At 32.9% G+C, this 27,763-nt stretch overlaps 2 protein-coding genes across 2 annotated transcripts in view; both read left to right on the top strand.

Moving 5' to 3' along the window:
- LOC123664243 (tight junction protein ZO-1-like) overlaps positions 1–27,763 on the top strand; it is a 67,184-nt gene that overhangs the window by 22,448 nt on the left and 16,973 nt on the right. Inside the window, exons 3-13 of the mRNA XM_045598837.1 lie at positions 23,206–23,381; positions 23,705–23,892; positions 23,986–24,255; positions 24,436–24,600; positions 25,123–25,189; positions 25,288–25,435; positions 25,739–25,871; positions 26,256–26,399; positions 26,636–26,808; positions 27,020–27,191; positions 27,456–27,672. Of these exons, the coding sequence (XP_045454793.1) occupies positions 23,206–23,381; positions 23,705–23,892; positions 23,986–24,255; positions 24,436–24,600; positions 25,123–25,189; positions 25,288–25,435; positions 25,739–25,871; positions 26,256–26,399; positions 26,636–26,808; positions 27,020–27,191; positions 27,456–27,672 (1,853 nt within the window). The remainder of the gene's footprint in view (positions 1–23,205; positions 23,382–23,704; positions 23,893–23,985; positions 24,256–24,435; positions 24,601–25,122; positions 25,190–25,287; positions 25,436–25,738; positions 25,872–26,255; positions 26,400–26,635; positions 26,809–27,019; positions 27,192–27,455; positions 27,673–27,763) is intronic.
- LOC123663920 (PIN2/TERF1-interacting telomerase inhibitor 1) lies at positions 5,201–6,637 on the top strand. Its single transcript, XM_045598563.1, has 2 exons — positions 5,201–5,623; positions 5,865–6,637. The coding sequence occupies exons 1-2, from the start codon at positions 5,344–5,346 to the stop codon at positions 6,623–6,625; spliced, it is 1,041 nt and encodes a 346-aa protein (XP_045454519.1). The 5' UTR covers positions 5,201–5,343; the 3' UTR covers positions 6,626–6,637.

The raw sequence follows: 27,763 nt of genomic DNA, 5'->3' as shown, positions 1-27,763 counted from the left end.
TTCTGTATCCCATACACATTTAAGCGAAACTAATAGTAATATGGATGTTTATATTGCGTAATAAAAAGTGGAGTGAACTCGAAAAGGCGAGAATATGTTAATTATAATCAAGTTCTAACAGCTTTCGTTCGTTGAAAGTTTTAGAAGATTGACGTATAGCATATATCACGTGTGCTAGCTCTTATATATATTTACCTTTCAAATATACTTAGGGCCAGTTTCACCGATAGTGGACAAAGGAATATCCTGCAAATAAGTAATGAATAAACTTTGACAGCAGGAGGTAGAATAGGACATTAGGAACTGTTTCTTTTTAATTAATAAACAACTTTTAGCCACACTTAGGAATAGAAATATTTTATAAATATAGTGGAATTCGATGGTCAAAAAGAATAATATATCAAAGACTTTTATCGGTTGGATATCATCATGCTTCAAATAGCTTTATCCATAACAGGTGAAACGTTTTAAAAAATACTCATGCTTAACTACATATAATGTGTTTATATGACAAAATAATGTATAAAGTAGGTATACATCTTTAACCTATAATTTTTTCTGTTTATGTTAAAAATTAAAATATTTTAAATTAAAAAAAGACACCTTTTTAATTAAAAAAAAAACCTTATAAACATTTAATTTTAATTCAAGGCAATTATAATACATTTTAAAATTTGATCTTTATTAACTTTTCATTAAATTAGTAAATTTTTAGCTATACATAAAATGGTAGTGTTTAAAAATTAATTGTTTTTTATTTTTTAATTTTTATTAAATTTAATTAATTCCATCCATAGATTTATGAAATAATAATTTATTAATAATAAAATATTAATTAAAATTGAGAAAAACTAATTCTACTGCAGTTTAGTATCTCTAGTATCTAGGAGTCCCTTTACGTAGCAGAATCAGTGGTTTTCTCAGAAAGGGCAACTTTCTTGTCGACCCGTTTTACGAGTTATCAATGGAAATCTAACGCATACATAGTCAAGTTATTCATTTACTAGTCTTAATTAGTTGTGTAATTTCTTATGAGAATTAATATATTTGACCTTAAAATGTTAATAAAAAATATCTAGAAACTTATAATAATTTCATTAGTTACTTACTGTGTTTCCCGGTTTCACCCGCGTTTATATCTGATCCGGTGGGAATGACGCGATGAAAAGTAGTCTACCTTTTTTTTTGGATCTCAGAATAACACATTGGCTATTCTTTATACCGTCATTTCCACGGAATCATCATAATTACATAATTCTCTTCCTAGGGTAAGTAACTTAATGCCTGGGTAAGAGGCGACTGGTGTAGCTTTTTTTTAAATAAATATACATATGGAGAATACATTACACCTATACATCACTCATTATCACATCACTTCAGCCTATTGCAGTCCACTGCTGGACATAGGTCTCCAAAAGTTCGCGCCAAAAAAGGCGTGAACTCATGTGTTTTGTCATTTGTCATTATTTTACGTGTTTGGCCCATAGTCACCACGCTGGGCAGGCGGGTTGGTGACCGCAGGGCTGGCATTGTCGCACCGAAGACGCTGCTGCCCGTCTTCGGCCTGTGTATTTGGAAGCCAGCAGTTGGATGGTTATGCCGCCATTGGTCGGCTTTAACTGTTCCAAGATGGTAGTGGAACTGTGTTATTCCTTAGTCGCCTCTTACGACGCCCTCGGGAAGAGAGGGGATCGCTACATTCTTTACTGCCGTAGCCACACAACAGATTCCATACTTTCACTACTATTTATATAGATACATATAATGCCGTAGCCACACAGCTTCTCGTACAATTATTTGACAAAAGTATGATTCGTGTTGGCGTTGGCTATATTCTTTATTATCGTAACCACACAGCAACCATTACAACTATACTTGAGGCGGAAATCGAACTCACAGCCCCCAGAGCAGAAATCTCGTACATTTCAAATTTACGAATCTCATGAAAATAATATTACCTAACTAACAAAAAATGATAAGTTACTATAATTGCATAACATGCCCTTTTACGTTATCTAATCACATGGCACCACGTCTAACACCTAACGAGTGGAAAGCTATGCGTATTAAAATATTATCGATATTTGCATAATACTGTTGCACCGAAATGTACAACTTTTACTTTCCACGGACCGGTCGGATGAAACGAGAATAATTATCATCTCGATGTTACTATAAAGTTTACGTAAACGCAGATATCTTAATGACGAATACGTTTCCATGAAATTGAAAATTATTTCGCAGCCAACAAAATAGACACTAAGAACCTGTTTCGTTCGTTGTCGGTAAATTTATCGAATATATAAGTTTGTGGTAGGCTTTATCAGTAGGTAAAACAGAGCCTTAAGGCTGATTCCACCTGAAATATTAAACGACAAGATTTAGTCTAATAGGTCCTGTTTCGCCGGCTATGGACAACGTTATTTGATAGATAACGGCCTCCTACATATAACAGTTCATGATAAATTATTCTTTTTTTACTATCAAATTCTATTATTATTGTAAAAGTTGTATTTTTTTAATTGAGTCGAAGCTGATCCTAATGGCCAATTTTATCCCTTTCTGTTTAAGTCTATTCGTAACTAATGTGTAGGATAAACTTTGTCTACAACTGGTGAAGCCCACAGAGTCCTAAAAAATATCTGACAGATAAAGTAGGGATTGCTAGTGAAAAGTTAGAATATATAATTTTACAACTGTCAAATAGTTATGCCTCGGATAGTTTTATCTCTATCCGGTCTTCATCTGTTATAAAAGTTGTCATCTGTTAATAAGATGTTAATTTAAAAAACGAGTACCTATGCTTTAGACCACACGACTGAACTAAAGCTTCTTTAGCTCCATCTTACTTATATCTCCCTCTCAACTTCCATTCGCCTCAACCGATCACACTTTTTGTAACGCTCTCGTCATGCATTTACCAGATTATTCCCCAAGTCAAGCGTGCATACAGAAGTTTCATTTCAAAAAGAATTATCTACTTTGATGCATTAGTTCGGTATGCGCGTACACACATTTCTGCGTTTTATTTATTTATATATATACATATTGGCCTTATACGATTATAGGTTATAATTTATTCATGAAATCATTGTTATTAAATTAATACTTTAGGTGGGCGTAACCAGTCTCGCTTTGAAATTTCTCATCGACCAGACATTACAATATCATATAACAATTAATTACTATATCAAAATTATTAACACACGCATTCGAATTTATTTACAACTGTACTTGCGGTTATGATATTTTATTTAAAAAAAAAAAAAAAACACCCTATCATTCCTGAGTGGCTAGAAAAATATTATTGTTAGGGATATCAATCAATAGCTTATACTAAGTGGTAGTGTAAAATCTACTCAGTATATAAAAATGGATCAAAACATGCGCGCCAGCATTACTTTAAAAAAATAATTGTGTTTGCTCGCAAACGAAAAAAAACCGACTTCAATTACATCGACAAGTAATACAACGTAGATCGACGAAAAAATAGTCAAGCAACTACGCGTTATGAAAGATTACTCAAAAAGTAGTCATCAGATCTCGATAAAATTTATATGTGACCACATGATAAACATCAGCTTTCGATTAAATTAAAAATTATCAAAATCGGTACACCCAGTAAAAAGTTATTACGGATTTTCGAGAGTTTCCCTCGATTTCTCTGGGATCCCATCATCAGATCCTAGTTTTCTTATCATGGTACTAAACTAAGGATATCCCCTTTCCAACAAAAAAATAATTATCAAAATCGGTACATCCAGTAGAAAGTTATGCGGTATAATACAACGTAGGTCGACGAAAAAAGCGTCAAGTAAAAACGCATTATTAGATATAACTCGAAAAGTAGTTGTTAGATCTCAAATAAATTTAAATGGGACCAATTGGCACACACCACCTTTCGATTAAAATAAAATTTGTCGAAATCGGTCTACCCGGTCAAAAGTTCTGATGTAACATACATAAAAAAAAAAAAAAATACAGTCGAATTGAGAACCTCCTCCTTTTTTGGAAGTCGGTTAAAAAAAGACAATAAAGAGGTGACACAGAAAAATACGGTGACGGCCGCTCTGGTGTAATGGGGACGAAATTTCCATAAACGCGACGTCCGCGAATTCTATTAATCCTCTGAGCGGATATTAATTGGTAAACACAACTGTGATATTTGTCCAAATATTTGTTTCTGCGTCTTGTTAGGTTGTAAAGACGACCCAGGTTTTAATCATTAACACCTTATTACAATAATTACTACACTTGGTTAGGTAATTGAAACATTATAGAAACAGAAAAAATGCAAATAGGTATCATTTTGATGATACCTTTTTGCTGTGTATAAGTATATATATATATATATATTAGTTTGATCAAAATTAAGTATAAGTAATGGGTAAAGTACCCATTAGTAGGGGTGTCGTTAAGAAATATTTTTTTGTTTTATCTGATTGAGAAATAATTCACATTCTGCATGTGCAGTTGATTAAAATTAACTGATAAATATATTGTTTTGACTATAGACATAATTGTAAATGACAATAAATTATTGTTCATTGTACATTAAAAAATCACTGAAATACCTATATGTATTCCAGGAAAGATTTAAACTATGAGAAACATAAATAATAATTATATTATTGAAATTTCCAATACAAAATGTTCCTTTTAGAATTCCTTAGAAATAAAAAACTGTCACTTGCATATTCATAGATAGGTAGAATTTAGAATTAATGGCTTTCCTAGTGCCAAGATAGAACAGATGATTTCGCCAATGTCACGTAGGTTGGAGAAACACGAAGGAGATTGTATTCACGGTAAATTAGAGTTTACAACCTCAATAGAATCTTGACGACAGACAAAATAGTAGAAGGTGCGTTAAAAGTCTTTTATCTTTAGAAATAAAAAAATGTCAGTATAAAAAAAAGTTATTTTAAATAAATTACAAATATACGAACGATACGAAGCTCGAGCTCGAATTGCAAATATACGAAAGTGATACGAAGCTCACCGGGTCTTCTACTAGTTTATAAAGTAAAATGGATTAAATCTAATCCACCTAAACACTTCACCTTCAATAAATATATTTTACATTGTAAGACTATTTAGACCACAATAATACATAAAGAACGTGGAACGGAATGTTATAATTTGTGGTGCGAAACGTACCAATCGAATGGCTCATTGCTGCTAACTCGCGCTAACTTCACACTCGATACGCCTCAAAATGGCGGGTCAGTGAAAAACTTCTTGACGTTTTCGTTATATCTGTGGAGTGTGGACTATGGTGTGTGTGTGTCGTCCATTTTGACATGTCTAACACGTGAACTTTAGTAATTTTTTTCAATAAATATGTCTATGTTAGCGGGTCCTCGTCGAAAACAAAAAGTGATAAATCTCCGTGCTAAAAACAATGCTTGGAGCAATGACACAAATAAGTTCGGTCAGAAAATGTTGGAGAAAATGGGCTGGAGTGCGGGAAAGGGGTTAGGTGCGAAAGAAAATGGAATTGTTGAACATGTTGTTGCTAAATATAAAAACGATGAGAAGGGACTCGGTTTCGAAGACAAGAATGATCAATGGACGAAACATGAGGACGATTTTAATGCTTTACTTGCGAATCTTTCGAACTGTAAGTTTTGTTTTGTAATAGGAATATCTTTCGATTTATGTTCCAAAATATTTTTTTAATGCATTTTTAAAACTAATGAGAATATTTTGTAAAAAAAATTAAATTTTTTTGTCTTCATTGTTGAATCCAAATAAGTAACTTGATGCAGATGACTGTCACTTAGTTTGTTCATGAAACAATACATATTTTGAATTTGGGTATAATGAGTGAGTACATTATTACATACAATATTTAATTACAGCAGAGAGCAATGCCGAGGTCTTGCACAGTGGTATTTCATTAGAAGATAAATCAAAGAAAAGCAAAGCCCGTATTCACTATCACAAGTTCACACGGGGTAAAGATCTATCAAAGTACAGTGAGAAAGACCTAGCCAACATATTTGGTAAGAAAAGCTTCAAAGAAACTGAGGAAGAAGAAATTCTCCGAGACGATGTTACAACCTCCGAACAAGTTTTTACCGAGAAAGGAAGTATGGATGATTACTTTAAGAATAAATTAGCAAGTTTAAAGTCAAAGTCTAAATTACTGAACTCTTTTAATGGTGAAAAGAAGGCAGAGGATGTATCAGATTACAGTTTCAAAGGTTTTTCAAATGATACTGAATCCACGCATGAAATTACTACTAATGGATTTGGACACCAACCTTTTTCATTTTATCACAACAAAACAGAAACATCTAATAATAATTTAGATGATGTTGATAAAACTAAAACCAAGAAAAAGAAAAAGTCCAAAAATAGGGAGGAAAACTGTGATAATATATTAAGTTTTGAATCAGTAACAAACAATGAGTCAGAAACAGTTGAACAGCAAGAAATTAAATCAAAGAAATCCAAAAAGAAGAAATATCAAGAAATGTATGAAGAAACAGATCAGTGTGAACTAGCAAAGAAGAAAAGTAAAAATAGAAACAGGGATTGCGAAAATGAACAGGAGCAATGTACAGAAAGTGATGTACCTAAAAAGAAAAAGAAAAGAAAAAATAAAGAATATGAATAAATTTTTTTTAAATACTTTTTTTCATTTATCTCTAAAGATTAGGGAAGGTATTTAAAATAAATTAATAAAACTAAAAAGGTCTATTGTAGTCATACACACACAGTCGTTTGTTCCTATGATAAGCAACTTAATGCTTATGATACAAGTAACAGCCGACTGTTATAACTATATTTTTATTTAAATATATTAATACAAATATTACACCCAGACTGACTGAAATTGAATCCGCAACTTGCGGAACAGAAAGCAGGGTCACTACAAACTGTGCCAACGTGCTCCTCAATAATTGTGTTTGCTCGCAAATGAAAAAAAACTGACTTCAATTACATCGTAGTAAAATGTAGATCGACGAAAAAATAGTCAAGTAACGGCACGTTATCAAAGATTACTCAAAAAGTAGTTATCAGGTCTCAATAAAATTTATATGTGACTACATGATAAACATCAGCTTTCGATTAAATTAAAAGTTATTAAAATCGGTACACCCAGTAAAAAGTTATTGCGGATTTTCAAGAAATTCCCTCGATTTCTCTGGGATCCCATCATCAGATCCTGGTTTCCTTATCATGGTACCAAACTAGGGATATCCCCTTTCCAACAAAAAAAGAATTATCAAAATCGGTTTACCAGTAAAAAGTTATTGCGGATTTTCAAGAATTTCCATCAATTTCTCTGGGATCCCATCTTTAGATCCTGGTTTCCTTTTCATGGTACTAAACTTGGGATATCTCTTTTCCAACAAAAAAGGAATAATCAAAATCGGTACATCTAGTAGAAAGTTATGTGGTAATACAAAGTAGGTCGACGAAAAAAGCGTCAAGTAAAAACGCATTATTAGATATAGCTCGAAAAGTAGTTGTTAGATCTCAAATAAATTTAAATAGGACCAAATGACACACACCACCTTTCAATCAAAAGAAAATTTGTCGAAATCGCTCCACCCAGTCAAAAGTTCTGATGTAACATACATAAAAAAAAAAATACAATCGAATTGAGAACCTCCTCCTTTTTTTGGAAGTCGGTTAAAAAGTTCAGTAATTTAGTTACAAATGATGTATTCAAAAATACTGTGTATGAAATTTGTAATTTCGGCTAATACTTTTATTCCACAATATAATCAAATTATATTATACAATAGAATCAAGTTGAAATTTAACTTACGAAGTTGCAAGTGGCACTAATTATTTTATTATAGGCAGTTGTTGTCCTTTTACCCGTGTATTTGTCAATACTATTGAATGTTTTGGTTTGCAGTATAAGTAATTAATTACATATATTTATGTTACAAAAATATATACATACTGGATATAAAACTATATCCAGTATGTGTATAACATGGTAAATTTCATTGATGTATATTCTGTAGTTTTCGCGCGCGAAAGTATCAACTTTTTTTTTATAAATTTTGTAGAGGAGGAATAATATGGTAATAAACCACGCTTTTTGTAGAACCTTTCATTTTCATGGTTAATAGTATTAATCATTAAAATTCAAATAAAAGGTTCTACATATAGTTAAAACTATTAAAAAATTGACACTCCTATAAAAAAACGTTTATTTTTAAATAACATAATAGATTTATCGTAAATTATTAAAAAATATAAGAAAGCTATTTTTGATAGTTGAAGATTTTATGCCGCTCATGTTACTAATACGGCAAGCGAGTATCCGAACGCTCGGTAGTGTCGGCCATTTTGTATAACTGTTACGCAGTTGGTACTACGCGTACAACCTGTGTGGTGGAGGAAATTATACAAACAAAATAGTTGCGACTTGCGAGCAAGTTGCGATGTGTATAAACAAATTATACATTTTCAATTTTATTTATTTGTGAACAAATTGCAAAGAAAAGCCACGACTTACATAATAGAGCCAAACGTGATAACCTAGTACTTAAACGCATGTTTTTACCAGTGCAAAAACTCAAGAATAGTTCACAAATTTAAAATATTAACTCTAACCTAAAACTCTAACCCGTTTGTTTTGATTGTTGTCACAGTGAAATTATATAAATCACACGTGTTTTTATTACAAACCACGGTTTCGACAAAGAAATATAACTCGTTTTTCTTTATAAATTGAACATGTATGTCATGAAAACCGAGTAAATACAGTACTCTAAAGTGAAAAGGGAGCGAATGAATCGTAAATACAGAAAACTAAATTTACGAAATACTAGTTTATAAGTTAAACAAGCCCTTAAGTTATTTATTATAAAAGAAAATGGAATCAAAAAAATACATCGTTGTTAAAAACCACGTGCGAGAAATAAAAGAGGAATGCAGCATTGAAAACAGTAATAAACACATTGCGGGTTCCAAAGAATCTCAAAAGAAAAAAACGAGTAAAAAAGAAATCTCTTCATCTTCTGAAGATAGTGGCATTAATAACGAAAAAAATTCAAATGGCTCAGAAGAATTAAAGACAGGTAACGAAGATGAAAGCAGTGAAAATAGCTATAAAATCGCAACAAGTTCCAAAAAAACGAGAAATAAACGAAGGATTAAAAAACAAACTTCACTATCTTCTGAAGAGACCACTAGTGATAATGAAATATGTTCTAGCGATTTAGAAGAATTAAAAGCAGTTTACAAAAAGTGTAAAGATGTGATGGCAAAGATAGAGTCGAAATATGGACATTTGATGAATAAAGAAATGAACCAAAATGGTTTAGATAAAATAAGTAAAAGAAAAAAAATAAAACATGATACTGAATATGACGAAAAAAGCCGATGCGATTGTACCTCAAACAAAAAGATATATTTCAGCGATAACGGTCAAGAAATCTTGGAAGATGGATATAATACGCAAAATCATATTTGTCTAAAAAGATTAGACAGTTATGATAGACTTTATAGTGAAAACAATCAACATATTGAAGTAGAATATGAAAATGAAAACTTTATTATACCAGAAACCATACAAGAACTGACGGATCAATTAAAAAATCCTTTCATAAGTAACTTGTATAGAAATAGTGTAATAGGAAAAATTAAATCTATTCGAAATGAAAACGCTAACATACTCAGGTTTCATAAAGCTGAAATAATACAGAATTTGAAAACAAATCCTGATGAAAGTTTGTGCTTTCCAGGTGCAAATCTTTCGTCTTTACCTGGATATCCTAAATAAACTAACAATGAAATATTACACATTTGTTATTTGGTTTAGTATTAGACATTTTATGTTGATATTGATGATTTGTTTATTGTACAATACAAGAATATATCGGTAATTTTTTTTTTATCTTTTTCTCTAACTTCCACTAATCTTGATAAATAGCAAAGTCAGTCTTGTCAATATCTTACTGAACAACAGACACTTACCGAACATTGAAGCATCTACTCTGATACTGGCAAATCTGCAAGGGAGCCAAAGAAGAAGAAGAATATGAATTTTATATGTTAGTTGTGTACAAGTATGTACTTTGATTGACGATACAAAACGGAAGCTCATCTTTTGCTCTTACTTCACTACTATTTTCTACATTTCATATTATACTACACAAACATATTATCTGTTTTTAAGGGGAAATAGCTAGTGAAAGTCATTTTAACATGTTTGTGAAATTTCATTTAAAATATTATGAAAAATAAAAAGTTTTATATTCACATAACACCATATACTTTTGAAAATAGTCCAAAATTTATACCACCAATTATGTTTACTTTTCAATATGGATTTTTTCTGAAGGAATATTATATTTCTATATATGTATATACACTAGCTAATCCCGCAAACGTTGTTTTGCCATATATGTTATTAACCCCCTTTATAACTTAGCTGTATTAAAAATAGAGGTTGGCCGATTCTCAAACCTACCCAATATAAACACAAAATTTCATAAAAATCGGTCCAGCCATTTCGAACGAGTATTGTAACTAACATTGTGACACGAGAATTTTATATATAAGATATATATTTTTATTTTATTTAAAATAGAAAGTAATCTTAACTAAAAACGTTATCATTTAATGGTATGACAAAAAAACAATATAATTTATAACTATTTTTTAAGCCTAAAATTTGTAGCCCACTTAAGACTATTTTTATATTGTTGTTTGTATGTACAAAAAAATCTAATGCCTAATTTTCATTGCAAATACTTAATGTTTAAAAAATAATTTTTAAGGAAATAAAAAAAGATTTAAGACAATTACAATGTTTTTTATTACATTTTCTGCCTGCTGCAATTAACTCATTATAGATAATGTATAAATAATATATTTTTATTTAAACCTTGTGGTCAACATGATGTTAAATCAAATTATTGTTATTACATTTATATTTTACTCTATAGAATTAAAATCTTGTCAAAAATTCTTCACACCTATAAAAACCACTTCCATTTTTTACACAAAAAGTATCATCATTACAGCTTATACAGTCCACTGCTGGACATAGGCCTCCACAAGTTTACGCCAAAAATAACGTGAACTGATGTGTTTTGCCCATAGTCACCACGCTGGGCAGGCGGGTTGGTGACCGCAGCGCTGGCTTTGTCGCACCGAAGACGCTGCTGTCCGTCTTCGGCCTGTGTATTTCAAAGCCAGCAGTTGGATGGTTATCCCGCCACCGGTCGGCTTTTTAAGTTCCAAGGTGGTAGCGGAACTGTGTTATCCCTTAGTCGCCTCTTACGACACCCACGGGAAGAGAGGGGTAGGCTATATTATTTAGTACCGTAGCCACACAAAAAGTATATACATAGTAAATATATAAGTATATACGTAGTGTAATAATTAAAAAAATTGGATAAGAATGATGTTTATTAGTAATAGTAGTTATAAGTATACACGTATAAATAAGTATTTAAGTAATGGGATCCTAACATTTTCTTAATAGCGACGATAGCGCTTTGGTCCAGTGCTCATTGCGAGCGACCCGTCTACTGTATGTGTACAGATCGTAAGTTCAACCTCCATTTAGGTATAACAATAAATTAAACCGATGGAAGATTTTACTAATCATTGTTTTGATTAAGTAGGTAATTATGGCAATAACATTTGAAAGAGTCTCGAAAAGAGTATATTAGTGCGAGCCGATGACATCTGTCTATTATATAGATATTTAAACGTAATTTCAACTTTGAAGTGAATAAATTAATTTTATCTAATATTTTAAAGGACAAATTTTAATTATTTTAAATATATTATTTTAATGACCACATTTTAGGGTCTGTTTCACAGGCTTTGGATAACGCTATTTGATGGATGACGGTTTCATACAGATATAAGTTTTTCATATATTATTCTTTTTTTATAATGGAATCCCACTACATTTATGAAATAATTCTAATCTCAATTGTGAATCTGTATGCTGTAGTTTATTGAGGTGAAATAGGTCCCTATCGCTTATTCGATCCACTGCTGTTAAAGTCTATTCGTAACTTATGTGCAGGATAAACTTTATCCACAGTTGGTGAAACAGGACCTTAAGAAATGACAGCAGTTTTAAAAATATGTACTACACAACCGGTACCTCCGTCGAGGCTATAACTTCTCGACTCCGATCCGCGGTCACCGCCCTCAGCGAGTGATTTAGGAAAGGAGAATCGAAGTAAATCCTGAAAAGAGTGCAGCAGTGCCCTTTGTTAAACATATTAAGCGCGTCTTCTGGACGAAAGGCCGACCCGGGACCATAACCCTATTCGGCACTCCGATTCCTTGGCTAAAGGAAGCAAAGTACCTAGGCGTCATACTCGACAGTAAACTTACGTTCAAAGCCCACATAAACCGGGTCCGAAACAGGGCAGCGTTCATACTAGGTCGATTGCACACGCTGCTATGCGGGAGGAGTAAAATGTCTCTTAGAAATAAGACGACACTATACAAGGCCTGCGTACGACCTATTTACGACCTACGCGTGCCCTGTCTTCGCTCATGTGAAGCCGACGCTCATCCGTAGGCTTCAAATCATTCAGAACAAGTTTTACGCACTGCCACATACTCGCCGTGGTACGTGCGTAATGTCGACTTACATCGCGACCTTAAAATCGATTCGATTTTAAGGTCGCGAAGCACCTCAAAATACTAACTACGGCGTATTTTGAGAAGGCGCGCTGTCACCCAAACCCTCTAGTAGCAGAGGCTTGGGTAGAGGTAACTTACAGACAGTACAAAAACGTCCCATGCACGTCTTAACCGACCCTGACGATAAGATCACGGCGCTTAACGCCATATACACCACCACACCCAGGACACACACACACCGCCCCCGCCGGCGAGGATGAGGTTCCCCGCGTTCTGACGGCTCGCACGCGCCTAGGGGCGTTGCGGACCGTCCTTAAGCCGCCTCAGCGCTCCGTATAGCGCCTCCTCCACTCCGACGACGCTCTAAGCCGAGGTGCGATCTCGCTAGGAGACACCCTTAGGGCATGCGTTTTTCCCCGAGCCCTCCCAGAGGGCTCCCCTTCTTTCTTCGCGGCCGGTGTCTATAGTACCCGGTCACTCTCACCGGTGACGCTGTAAAGGCCGATAGGGCCAACAGCACACAACAATTCGAAAAAAAAAAATGTACTAGTGTAAAAGTGTACAATTTCGCTTATGAAGTGTTCCACGTTTTACACCGTGTCTGAACCATTAATACTTAAAAGCCATTATGTAATTATGCGTGCATTTTAGTAATATATATAAGTATGTTGCTAATGTCTTTATAACATAGATTGCTATAGAGATCACCATGACGATATTTTAAAGCAAAAACCTATTTATTCAATATTCAAGTCGGTGACATGCTGTGTCGCATCATAATTTTGACTATCGACATTTTGTATCAAAGAAATAATTTCCATATACTACAGGGTATTAAGTCTATAGAGACGTGTTTTGTCTGCCACCAAACATCGCGAGCTATAGAATGTCCATTGTCTGTAAAGTAGCCCACCAAACTTTTGCGGGTGTGGTATGTGTTTACAGTGTAATTAACACCTTATTTGCTTGGAATAGAAGCTTGTATTAATCATGTATGCGAACTAGTCCCTAACACAGGATTGCAGGTTGAATAATGATGCCGTACAATGTTTACTGCGTACGCGACAGCTTTGTAAAATAGTTGGAATTCGCTTTAAGGTTTTCTAGGTATTTGAGGACAGGTGCTGATTTTGGTATATAGCGGTAAATAATGCGCAAAACGTTAATATATTTATTACCCGACTGCAGAAGGAGGATAATGTATTTTATTTACAATATATTTTAACTAAGTGCATCATTTGTTGGAAACAAGTATTCATAAAATTTGATATTAAAAAGAAATGCAATGCTCTCAATGAGAGCTTCTCATTATTGTTGGTATGGAATTTTGAGTCTGCTAATTTGGAGGCAAATAAAACGTTGTTTAACAACCATGGTACTTTGTATAGTGGCACATGTTTTAAGCGGCCGTGTTAAGTAAATGTGTTTTAGTCGAGTAAATTAATATGATTCATGGTAGTTTGGATTTAGTCATATTATAATGTGACTGCCTTCGAACTTTAAACAAGCACAAGGTAGTAGGTAATGTAATCTCATATGGCGCGCGGCAGCGTCATCGCTGGACGCCTACGACAGAACCTTCGGCATACAATTAGAATATTAAAAAAAAGTTGATATTAAATATTAAAACTCTTTTGTGTTAAAGCTGTGTGATTATTTAATAATATGAATTAATTAAATCGTGTTATCAATTAAATTAGTGATTTTTGCGCCTGCTAGACGAAAATAAAAATATACCAAGAGTTTGTGATGTGAATCGTGTAACTGGCTGTTTATCGATGAATAAACTTTATTTTAAAATGAAGTTGGATAATGTTGGATTAGAAAAATTGCAGGTTCGAATGATTTTCTTTTTTTCTATTTTATGGCTCTCTTTTTACCTGTTATGTGATAAAAGCACAACTGCATATTTTCATTTATAAATAATTAGTAATATGATAAAATATATTAGCAGTTTTAAAATTGATTTTATTTTGTGCGCCTATTTACAGATGATTGAATTTGAAAATGGAATAGCTACATATTTTCTTTATTATGTAATAATTTCGTACCTACTCTAACAACTTTTTTATATAAATAAAATCAAATTAGAATATTACAATTATTTATTCATACCTAATATTGTAAGAACCCACTGTCTAATGACATTAGTTATTTACAATTAAGTAAAAACTAAACTACTTATTTCAAGAAATCTTATGCTTCCTACTAATCAGCTCGGCTTAACGTGGAAAATGAAAAAATAATAACATATTAACTTGTCATTAATACATTAGTCATTGTTGACGTTAATTTTTGAAGTAAAACATATTTACGCACGCTTGAGGAGTAAGCTGGTGAATGCGTGACGAGGCGAGTGTGATCGGGCTAGGCAAACGGAAGTTGAGAGGGAGATATAAGTTAGTGAACAACATAGAAAGTTTTACTTCAGTCGTGCGGTCTAAAGCATAGGTACTCGTTTTTTTTAATTATTTATTTTTGACACATTAATTAGTTGTGTCTCACGGTTTCAACCATTATTTTTCGATTTGGTGGGAATGTCGGGATAAAAACTAGTAAATGGTAACTATAATAAGTTTTCTCATTTTCTAAACTTTCCCGTTTATAATATTAGTAGAATTGTTATCACTCTGACTTACATAAATCTCTGTAGTAGGTAAATTTAGTACTTTGTCCGTTAGGAGGCTTTATATTTGGCGATTTCTTTATTTAATAAAACATTTTATTCCTTTTGTAATTAATGGTTACAATAAGAAGGTACATTTTGTTATCATAAATTACATGTACCTAATAATTGCAAAGGCTTTTGAGCAGGGACGGCCGGGAGGCTTTTGAGTGGGCCTCCACAAAATAGGGGCAGACAACGGGGCTACAACAGACTTTGGAAAAAAAAATCAAATTCAGCCTAGTAAACACTAGTAAACAACTTTTTTTGTTTCATACTTTTTTCGCGTTTTACCTTCTAAAATAAAGTCCATTTTATTTAGAAAATAATTTGGGGCCAAGAGGCCTCCAGACCTCTAAATCCAGCCCTGTCCCAAGTCTGTATTAACTAACCAAGCTTTTGTAGGTATAGGTATTTAATAAGTACATTGGTATTTTGTGAATCGTTTTAAACAAGATTTTCTTACAGATCTTTTAAATATGTGCGTAGGAGCATTTATGATCTTTTATAATGTTGTCGTCCTACTTATGCTACTTATTAGCTGGATGTCTCATATTTAAACACGTATTTTATATAAGTACCTACGAAGTTTTCGAATGGCAAATCTACTCAAATCGTTTATGTAAAATAATAAACCAGTTATGAGTTTATTAATAATAATTGTGTTTGCACGCAAACGAAAAAAAACCGACTTCAATTACATCGACAAGTAATGCAACGTAGATCGACGAAAAAATAGTCAAGCAACTACGCGTTATCAAAGATTACTCAAAAAGTAGTGATCAGATCTCGATAAAATTTATATGTGACCACATGATAAACATCAGCTTTCGATTAAATTAAAAATTATCAAAATCGGTACACCCAGTAAAAAGTTATTGCGGATTTTCGAGAGTTTCCCTCGATTTCTCTGGGATCCCATCATCAGATCCTGGTTTCCTTATCATGGTACCAAACTAGGGATATCCCCTTTCCAACAAAAAAAGAATTATCAAAATCGGTACATCCAGTAGAAAGTTATGCGGTATAATACAACGTAGGTCGACGAAAAAAGCGTCAAGTAAAAACACATTATTAGATATAACTCGAAAAGTAGTTGTTAGATCTTAAATAAATTTAAATGGGACCAATTGGCACACACCACCTTTCGATTAAAACAAAATTTGTCGAAATCGGTCTACCCGGTCAAAAGTTCTGATGTAACATACATAAAAAAAAGAAAATACAGTCGAATTGAGAACCTCCTCCTTTTTTGGAAGTCGGTTAAAAACAATGCTTATTATTTATTAGTGGTTAGATGGTAGTTAGTCTTTAAATGACTATTAACCTAGCAACCTAGATTATGTAAGGATGGAGTCGATATCAGTCGCACATGAATATTGACGCATTATAAGCAATTATATAAAAAAATATTCCTGTAATATTAACTAGAGAAACAAAGTATAACGATATAAACAAACGTAACGTAGGTCACTAATCGAATTCCCTCTCCAAGCGACTGATCCCGCGTCCTTACTTGTTATAACTTAATCTTTTCATGCTGCTATGGCTTCTGCATAACTTTAACGTAAAAAAATGTACATTTATTTCACCGAGGTACATATTGTGACGTAAAAAAAGAAACCGAAAGTCAGGAAATCTATACTAATAATAAAACGCGAGGTTGTTAAAACACGCGGTGATCTTAGGAGTTATCAATACATTTCGAATAAGTCTTATTAACTCTCCAACACAAAATTATTGATCAAATACGGGTATAGGATACAAAACAGCACACTATGAATACTTAAGAAATAGGTAGTAATAATGATAAATATTTATCAAGTCGAGTATGTAGCATTTTCACTACAAATCGAATGTCGTGGACAAAATCACGATGATCTAGTTTCTAGTGTATTTATAACATTATAAATATGCATCCATAATCAGTTTTCATATATTTCTTGGAAATTATATATTTTTTAAACATTAAAAAGTACCTCACAATAATAAACCTTATAATAATAAACGCTTCACACTCAACGACCCGTGCTATTATTTACTTCAGTGTCCGGGCTCAGGAATACACAATACACAAACACAAACGACCATCGGCCAACAATTATATGGTCAATAAAAATGTATGCCATGTGCGAGGATCGAACAGCCGCAATCCAGTGTTGTGACATTGCGCAGAATTGTGTTCTACGATTTTTAACAGTTTATTTTTTACGCTTCAATTTAAAAAATTTAAAAATGTGTCTAGAATACACACAGTTATTCACGCATGCATGCACGTACATCATTTTTACGCAAATGTCATTCACGGCTTTGTTTAGATACCTTTGCATATTCGCGCAGATTTTACGTTTACTTATTAAATGTGTATGTAGCATAATATTACAATAAATTCAATATAAACTTATTACTATGTATAAATATTAATTACTTTAGCATCCGTGGGATCATTAATTCAGAAACTAAAGTTCACGTGAATTTGATAAGCAAAAATATAATATATATAAAATAAAGTCTATAAAATATGTTCATGCTTCAAATAAAAATGATTGAAGGCATCTTTGTTTTTAATCTCTCTGACTCACGGAGTTTCTGTTTTGTAAAGGATATTGTATCATAGTACAGAGGAAGTAGGTATAGTTTATTTATAAAATTATTTACAAGACAACAGATCTGATTAAATCGAATTATATGCCATTTGAATACTTAAATCTTCTTCCGGTACACACCCTAAAAATGCGATATGATGTATCGGTAGATAAATTATCTAATGTTGAACACGTCCCATCTTCGACTACCATTCTATTTTCTTTTCATAGATATTTACGATAACCCATCTTCGACTACAATTCTATTTTTTTTTCATATTTATGATAACATTAATGTCCCTCAATCGTTTTTTTTTGTCCCTTTTTTCCATCCTACGTTACTTTGGCACAATCACTCGTGCTTGTCTGACAAGTCTCAATCAATTGCTCAATTTATTGCGCACCTCCGGATGTGCTTTACTCTCACAAAATGAGAAATACGGGAAGCGCTTACTCTTAAACCTCTAAATATTTTTTTATTTTGTATAGGCCGTGCGACTCCTACGTTCCTTTAAATGGGGGGTTGGTTAAAAAAATCTTAGGCCTTTTTTGAATTTTACTTTGTTTTAACTGTTAATATACGAGCTACTCTGGCAAGATACTTCTGCATAACCGTCCAATGAGCGTGTAAGCACCGCTATAATTTACAATAAATAACATTCAACGAGGAAAAGAATTCTTTCCAATACGCAGTTCTTTCTGTTGTATTCGTCAGTAATAATTTTCCTTTTAAAGGTCAATTTTCGTGGTCACGAAAGGTATCATGCGCAACCAGTCTATCAAAGTAGCTCGTATATTTAAACAAACTCAAATTTAAAAGAGGGCTAAGATTTTTTTCCACGTGTAACGTGATCCATTACTCCGAACTCCCCATTTGAAGGAACGTAGTTAGGAGTCGAAAACTCTGTATATCTTAAATTAAGTCAATTTATAATACCTATGAATATTTGTACGATTTATTCAATAATATTTCTATCCACTAAATACATCTGACCATGAGAATAAGTTTAGGTTATCAGCTCTGCTGGGTGACTGGTTTTGGAATGCTTAGCAAAAGGATGTATGATTGTGAGCAATTATTAGATACTTAATTAAAGGAAATTGTAAAATAACGTGTGGATATATAATATGGATAATTTCGCAAAGATCTAAAATGTTTTATTGTTAAACCTATACTAGTAGCACAATATTAATACTATAAAAGTATCCAGAACATTATAGTTCATATAACACTGGGTGCGTAACAAATATTTTATCGCTAAATATCAAGACTGCTATTACTAACGAGTACAAAACTATTAACTACATAGTACAAAGACCCATTAGGCTTGAGGATTATTAGTGTTGTGTAATACGGGGCAGGGAAATAAAAATATTTTAACTAGGAAGTAAATTGATAAATTAAATTTGTTTTTATATATTTGACATCGTTAATGCGTAAATAATTAAATCGATGAGGCGAAGACCGATTGGAGGTGACCGTCGTGAAAGCTGCATGTGGAAAGACGTTCTACGTGTTTGGCTAAATAGAAGATCGAAGATGAATATATCTAGTTTGGATTAGACTTATGGGAATGACTGAATGATTTTAATTTTCCAATATATTTGAGTGGAAGCTATATAGAATTATTATTCACAATGTGAGTTTAATATTCATTATTATCGCACAGGAAACCTTCGAAATATTCAATAGTAATGACGTTCTTGTCTATTTAAAACAATTACTGTAAAAAGGAATACCACCAGTAAGCAGAATCGTACATGTGTCGACTTACTTTTGTAAACACAATATTTATTATAATTATATAAGTTTAATTTAACAATAGAGAGAAAATAAAGTTGTCGTTGTTTTTTGCTTGATAATTTCATGGCATTCCAAATTAAAAGGCATTGAAGAAAAGATAGAAACGCGATGTGGCTAGTTCTTTCCAGCGCTTATCTATTCGAAGTAAATGTTGATTAAAGTTTCGTAGTATTTGTCATGTAATACATTCACTATGCATGACAATGGGTTGCTGATGTTAAGAATTTTGATGGATTTCTTATCAGAGTAACTGGAACTATGACTATTGTCCCTAAGCTATTCGATGAGACATTCTTTTGATTTATCTTGTTCCTATAAATAGAAATATTTTTCAAACCGACACTTATAAATTACACTAAGTTTGATAATAAGACGAGCCTATAGTTAATTTTAATAGAAATAAATATAATTGAAATTAACAAGAGTAAATTTAGTTGTAAATTGCAATAGATAGTTATGATTTTTTTTTTATGTCACTAGGTCGGCAAACAAGCGTACGGCTCACCTGATGGTAAGCGATTACCGTAGCTTATAGACGCCTGCAATACCAGAAGCATCGCAAGCGCGTTACCGACCCAATTCCCAATCCCCCCAGGAGCTCTGGTCACCTTACTCACCAACAGGAACACAATACTGCTTGAAAACAGTATTATTTTGCTGTGATCTTCTGTAAGGTCGAGGTACTACCCCAGTCGGGCTGCTCCCTATTTTGAGCAGGAAATTCCTGCTGTGCCCTACCTCAGTTAAATGATGGTATATTGTCTGAAGTGCTTAAACTATAAAGCCAGAAAAGATCAAAATTTAAAATACAACTTTCATTGATCATCTGTAACAATACACCTGCAAATAGTCAAGTAGCCTATCAGGGGTAATAGACATTGCCAATGCCAGCGGTAAGATACATATATGCTGCAATATCTCTGTTCTAAAGTCACGCTAAAACAGTGTAACACTTGTATATTGCAAGATAATCTAGTCAACGAATACCTACCTAGGTCAACTTGCGGGTGACCTACAACTGGTAAGTGTTTTAAATTGGTAATAAGGTTTGGTACCTTAATATTCAGACAAAGAACACTGATCTGTCGATTTGTGGTCTTTTACCAAATAAATCGCTGGTAGAATAAGTGTAATGAATGATGTTGGAAAGAAGACTCGGGCAATTTAGAGCCTGTGTAATTCTTGTTAATTTAAATTAAAGCTTAAAATAAAAAATTTGGTCTAAATGTGCAACGCTGTAAGAACTATATTAACACTTATGTAATGGGATTTCTAACCAGATTATCAATAGGTTACGTAATCGATGGCCAGACGGTTATGATACTAACAAAGGGTTTTTTTATGCAATACATTATCTTTTGCGAAGCTATCGAGGTCGGCCATTGAAGAACTTTAATGTTCATAAGATCAGATAACAAGTTTAATCTCAGTTACTGTATTAAGTAATTACATATAATAATAAGGTAAATTTGATCACTTATATTAATAAACTATATTCTTTACACGAGCTTCCATACTCCCCCGAAACGGCTGAACCGATTTTTATGAAATTTTGTGTGCATATCGGGTAGGTCTGAGAATCGGCTAACATCTATTTTTCATATTTCTAAGTTACAGAGGGAGAGGAATGGGATTAAGGGGGCTAATAATATATATGGCAAAACAACGTTTTCTGGGTCAGTTCGTATATAAAAAAAATTATAAATGCTATATAAAGCTCATATATATATATAATATACTAGCCGACCCGTGCCCACTTCGTTGGGCGTTAATTAATATAATATTAACCAAATAACATACTTTAAAGAACAAATTTTATAGCACTTAAATAAATAATATGTTGCTCCCATGTATTTATTATTTTAAATTACAGAACCAAATAACATATTTTAAAGAACAAATTTTATAGCACTTAAATAAATAATATGTTGCTCCAACGCCATCTATCAAAAATCGAGAAAACGTCGTCGATAGACTAAAATAAGACTAAATTAATAACATCGAAAGACTAATAAATTGTTTTCTAATAGCGATAGATTGCTCTAGTTTATTAACAATTTTGATATTATATTTTAATCTTTTTCTTACTGACTGATTATTTACTGATTTTCTTTGTTCAATTACAATAAAATATAGCCTATGTCACTCCTGACTAGTGTAGTTTTCTGTTAGTGAAAGAATTTTCATGATCGGATCAGTAATTGCGAAGATTACTCCCTACATACAAACAAAATTATAAACTTTACCTCTGTAATATTAGTATAGATAAAATGCAAAAAAAAATCAAAATATTTCTATACATAATTATAAGTTGTTTGTTGTTTGCCACATATTTGTTGATTTAGAGCCTCTGTTTCATTTTATATATAGGTAGGTACATATAAACTACATATTACGTCATTAAACTCACTTTCTTACTTAACGAGCACTAAAACAATGTACGCCTTAAAAGAATGTAGGTACTTAACAAAAAAGTAAATGAATGCATTATAACTAAAATTGATTAGGTACTATTTATCTACCGCTAATAAAGTAAAAGATATAATAGAATTTATTAATTAAAATTTACGATCCCCGTTCATGTAAATATCCGCATGTTTCCGTCATAGCTTAAGGTTTTATAGCCAATGAAGTTACAGGATAAGCAGCTTTTTAATGAAAAGAACCACGAACAAAGACGTTAAAAGCAGCAGTAGACCTCGATAGATCTCACAAGTTAAATATATATTTTGTTCTTTAACATTAACTAATAAAAGTGTAGATAGATAATATTACTTACACTTCTGTTAGTTGTACGATGTAGTTTCAATGTAAGACGAGAATGTTGAATATTAAAAATGCATAGGTTGAGTGTCCTTTGTAATGATAACTCGTTTCTTTGTTACTGCAGTCCTCTTTGAAAATTATCTAGTTGTAATTACACCGTTCTGTTACGTCCTAGAAAACCTTTGACACGCATGCGTCGACTTTATAGCTGTGCCAACAGCTTTGCTACTAAAATAATATATCCTTAAACAGTAGGTCTATACTTTTAAAGAAATAAAATAGAATGTATCTGAATTCCTACTAAAAACAAATTGTTGATATATTATTATTTTGTACAATAGGATACTATGTTCTTTATAGCGTTGGTAATATTAATCTATACTAATATTATAAAGCTGAAGAGTTTGTTTGTTTGCTTCGACGCACTAACAGCAGGAACTACTGGTCCGATTTGAAAAATTCTTTCAGTGTTAGATAGCCCATTTAACGAGGAAGGCTATAAGTTATATATCATCACGCTAAGGCCGAGGGTTTTTTCCTTTTGAGAGCTTTTGTTAGCCCAAAGTAACTATTCCACGCGGACGAAGTCGCGGGCAGAAGCTAGTATAGAATATTACTGAGACAATTATAATTACTAGTTTCTTATAATATTGTCATACATAAAGAACAAAATAATTAGAGTAGCAACAATTATCTTATTTAGCTTAAAGAGATACGTTTTATTGTATGAAGAACTTATAACCTAAAGCCTCTGTATATGGTACATATCTCAATTTTTTTCTTGTTTTCAGACGGCGGAACGCAACTCCGGTTGGGAAACACACAGAGTTCGACTAAACAGAGTCTCTGGTTATGGATTCGGTATCGCCGTATCTGGAGGCAGGGATAACCCACACTTTGCCAGCGGTGATCCTTCCATTGCTGTCTCTGATGTCCTGAGAGGAGGTCCTGCTGAAGACAAGTTACAGTAAGTAGATAAAACAAATTTTCTTGCATGCTCATTTTAATTGTTTTTCTTATTTAGAGAAAATTATATTCAGCCAAAATTTTCAAATAAAGTTACACGATGTTTGAAGAAAAAAATAAAATGAAATTTGTGATTAACTAGGCTCATTCACTTATTGCAAAAATATTACAAATTGTCCGGTATAATTCGGATGAGTTTATGTGACATTTTACCGATCTTTGAATTTATATTCTGCCTATTATGTATTTTAATAAAACAAATAAATAAATAAAAAAAAAAACATATAATTACTTTAACTTTATTTGTCATAATTTGTCTTTTAGAGTAAATGATAGAATAGTATCAGTTAACGGAGTACCATTAGAAAACGTCGAATACGCACGGGCAGTTCAAGTACTACGAGAGTCTGGTGCGACGGTATCGCTTGTAGTGAGGAGACGAGCGCCCGCCCCACCACCCACAGCTCCCACTACTATCAAACTCGCTCTTACGAGGAATGGAAAAAAGGAAGGTTTGTTATATTATCTTGACCTTTTAGCTTTGAATTAGGTTTTCCAAAATCCATTCCACAAGATATGAGATAATATTCGGAATTTTTTCTCAGATTTTGGTATAGTCCTGGGATGCAAGATCTACGTCAAAGAGCTGACGATGCGAGCGAGGGAACAATTGAACCAAGCTGGGCAGGGTCTTTGCGAAGGAGACATCATAACTCGAATCAATAACACCGCAGTGACAGATGCGATGACCTTAAAAGAAGCCAAGAAACTCGTGGAGTCTTGCAAAGATAGGTTGAACTTGGTCATAACTAGAGAACTGATCAGGGAGGAGACTGTTACGAACGGAAATTACCAGAATAATTACAGCAGCTTAGGTAAGTTGTGGAACATGTTTTGAGTTTATTGGTAAATAATAGCTCTGCTATAGAAGTTTTGTTATCAAATTTCCTTCACTTTATTATATTTTTTTGAACATATCTATTTGGAATTAAAGCAAACCATGAAATAAGAAAACACAAGCCTGTTTCAAGACAATATTACTTTCATATTTCCAGAAGCGACACCCCTCACGACTTACCCAAACAGTGGAGATACGATGTCATCCCCTTACTCCAGCAGTGGACAAAACTTGTATGTCGCGGCACCGGTCCGAGGAGCTGATAACAGACGAGGAGTACATGATGAGCAACCTCCAAGACCACCACCACCTAGGAATGATGGTATGCATTTGTTACTAGGGCCCTAACTATAATTCATTCCATAACATTTCACTGCTGGACATAGGGTTCTTTCTCTATGTAGAAGAAGGATCGCGGCTTAATAATAAATCCACCATGCTGCTCCATTGTGGGCTGAGTGACATATTCCCCTACTATAAGTAACGATTACTGTTAGGTGTTTATGATAGCAATCGGGACCGACAGCTTAACGTACTCTCCGAGGCACGGTGAGAAGACCCACAATGATAGACAGATAAACCGGAATACCGAATATATTTATCTCTGGTTGAGCTCCTTAACCAAATGTAGGTTTAAGTTTTGATTCGTTTTAATTTACATATTGCTAGACAAGATTTGGATGAAAAAGGAATAATTTATGAGCAATGTACTAAAATAATAATCTATTCTTTCATTGTGATTCAAAGAGATTATCATGTTGAAACGAATAATTTAATATTGGAGATAGTTTTAGTCAGATATTTATATAATAGCTTGTACACATACTATTATACTATTTTCTAGATTATTACAGCAGTCGAAGACAACTATACGAAGAAGATGGAATGACCAATCAAAGGAACAAACCACCGTGAGTACAGCTTTTCTTACGTGTATTTTAATTCACTTTAGCATGCTATTTGATATTGAACTTTATATATATTAATATTAAATTTCTTTTCACAGAAGCGAACCAAGATTAATAAGTTTCCAAAAAGAGGGATCAGTAGGATTAAGGTTGTGCGGTGGGAATCGATCGGGCGTTTTCGTTTCTGGAGTTCAACCAACCAGCCCCGCTGCACTACAAGGGCTTCAACCGGCTGACAAGATTCTTAAGGTACCAATGAATTTTGGAGATATTTAAATTAATAATATTGTAATATTTTTTGATAAACTTTGGAAATTGTTAATCAAATTAAATTTTTCTTTTACTATCACTAAGTTACGTTAGCCAGAAGTATGTAGAGGCTATGAAACGGATAATTGACATATTATATAACATTGTGAGTAAAACTGTGACGGTTTATTTTATTTTAAATTTAAATTAAATTTGTCAACGGACTATATTATTTGCACAAAAAATTTCTACCTGATATTTTTTTTAAATAATAATGCCCACCTTTTAATTATTAAATTTCAGGTGAATGACATGGAAATGAAAGGCGTAACTCGAGAGGAAGCGGTACTTTTTTTATTGAGCTTACAAGATAGAATAGACCTTATAGTACAGCATTCGCCGGACGAATACAACGCTGTGGCTAGCGGACAAATGCGTAAGTATTTTTTGTGATAAGGATATTTTAGAACATTTTAGGATTATTTTTTTAGAACACATAATTGTTTTTAGTTAATCTTCTACAAAATAAATAATGAGATTGATATTATGATATTCATATACCAATAAGAGATTACTGGTGGCATAGCTCATATAAAACTACTGGTTTTAATGTTCACGCAGAAGATTAAATAGCCTAGCCTATTGAAAGTGAAAAACATATTACGACACGCCTACAAAAAACATTTTTGAAGACCAAATTAAGCATTTATATAAATATATAAATATATATATATATATATATATATATATATATATATATATATACTATTCGATTTGTATCTGTCTGCACTGGATTGTTATAGTCAGTACAAATTTTCAGCTGGTGACTCCTTCCACATCAAAACCCATTTCCACTACACGGAACCCACTGAGGGCGAAATGTCGTTCCGCTGTGGCGACGTGTTCCACGTGCTCGATACTTTGCATAACGGGACCGTTGGAGCTTGGCATGTTTATCGGATAGGTGAGTAAACCAAATATATCTTGGTCAGCCTATTTCTATTAGACCTGTAAGCCCTGACAAGTTCTTATATATTGGTGTGGCTCATTTTTATGTAAAGTATTTGAATGCCTTCCTCTTCCAATTTTTGCGTTGTCATGGCAGTCATTGGCTTAGTCATTAAATTAATACTTTTTGATAAAGAAATATAATGTAACAAAAACCTTACAAATTATAAAAACACATATATTTTTTTCCAGGTCGAAATAACCAAGAAGTCCAGAAGGGAACGATACCAAACAAAGCTCGTGCTGAAGAACTAGCGACCGCTCAATTCAATGCTACCAAGAAAGAGATGTCTGGAAATGATGTCAAGCACAATTTCTTCAGACGAAGACGTTCAACGCATAGACGAAGCAAAAGCTTGGGAAAGGTATGATTTCATTTTCATTTGTAATGTTATTGACACTGTTAAAATGTAAATTTGGTGTTCTTGCCCAAAGTACGCACTTTTATGCCTACTTTTAACACTTTAAACAATTTATTTTTAAATACTAGGAAAGCAATTTTTATTCTATTTAAAAAGTTATTTCGGTGCTTACTGATTATGGTGTTCTAAATAATATAGTAATATTCACTTTCAGGAACATTGGGATGAAGTGGTCCTTTCGGACAGTATAAGCAAGTTCCCTGCGTACGAACGCGTTGTACTAAAACAGCCAGGATTTGTTAGACCAGTTATAGTTCTGGGGGCCGTAGCAGATATCGCCAGGGAACGACTACTGTCCGAGAACCCTGATAAATTCTCTTCACCCAGTAAGTACTTAAACCATTTGTTAAGCGTGAATTTACATTCTTTTGAACCTTACCAATGAACAAAAATGGAGTTTTTCATCTACTGAATAGCATAGTTTTTCGTTCTCATTTAGTTTAAATTAAATTTTTTATTTATTAATATATTGAATTATTATGAAAACAACATGTTTTTATGTATCGTAAAACAAAAAATATATAATAGAGGCATATATAGTTGTTTAAAAAAACAATTTTGTCTGACGGTGCTAAAAATAATTATTCCAGAAATGGATAGTACACTCGAAGATAGCAAAACGAAATCAGCCGGTATCATTCGTTTATCCAGCATCAGAAGTATTATGGAAAGAGGGAAACACGCTTTACTGGATATTACTCCGAACGCTGTGGACAGGCTCAACTATGCGCAATTTTACCCCATCGTCATATTCATGAAGGCAGATAGCAAACACATAATTAAACAACTCAGAAGCGGTTTGCCCAAGTGAGTAAATTTTAGACATTTTCTAACGTGTTCAAAATATTGCAAAAAAGTATTCTAAAGTAAAGAAAAAACATGGATGTTTCGGAAGAAA

The sequence above is a fragment of the Melitaea cinxia genome, chromosome 21 (assembly GCF_905220565.1).
Source record: "Melitaea cinxia chromosome 21, ilMelCinx1.1, whole genome shotgun sequence".
Classification (NCBI taxonomy): Eukaryota; Metazoa; Arthropoda; class Insecta; order Lepidoptera; family Nymphalidae; genus Melitaea; species Melitaea cinxia.
This window is presented reverse-complemented; position numbering and strand designations above follow the sequence as displayed.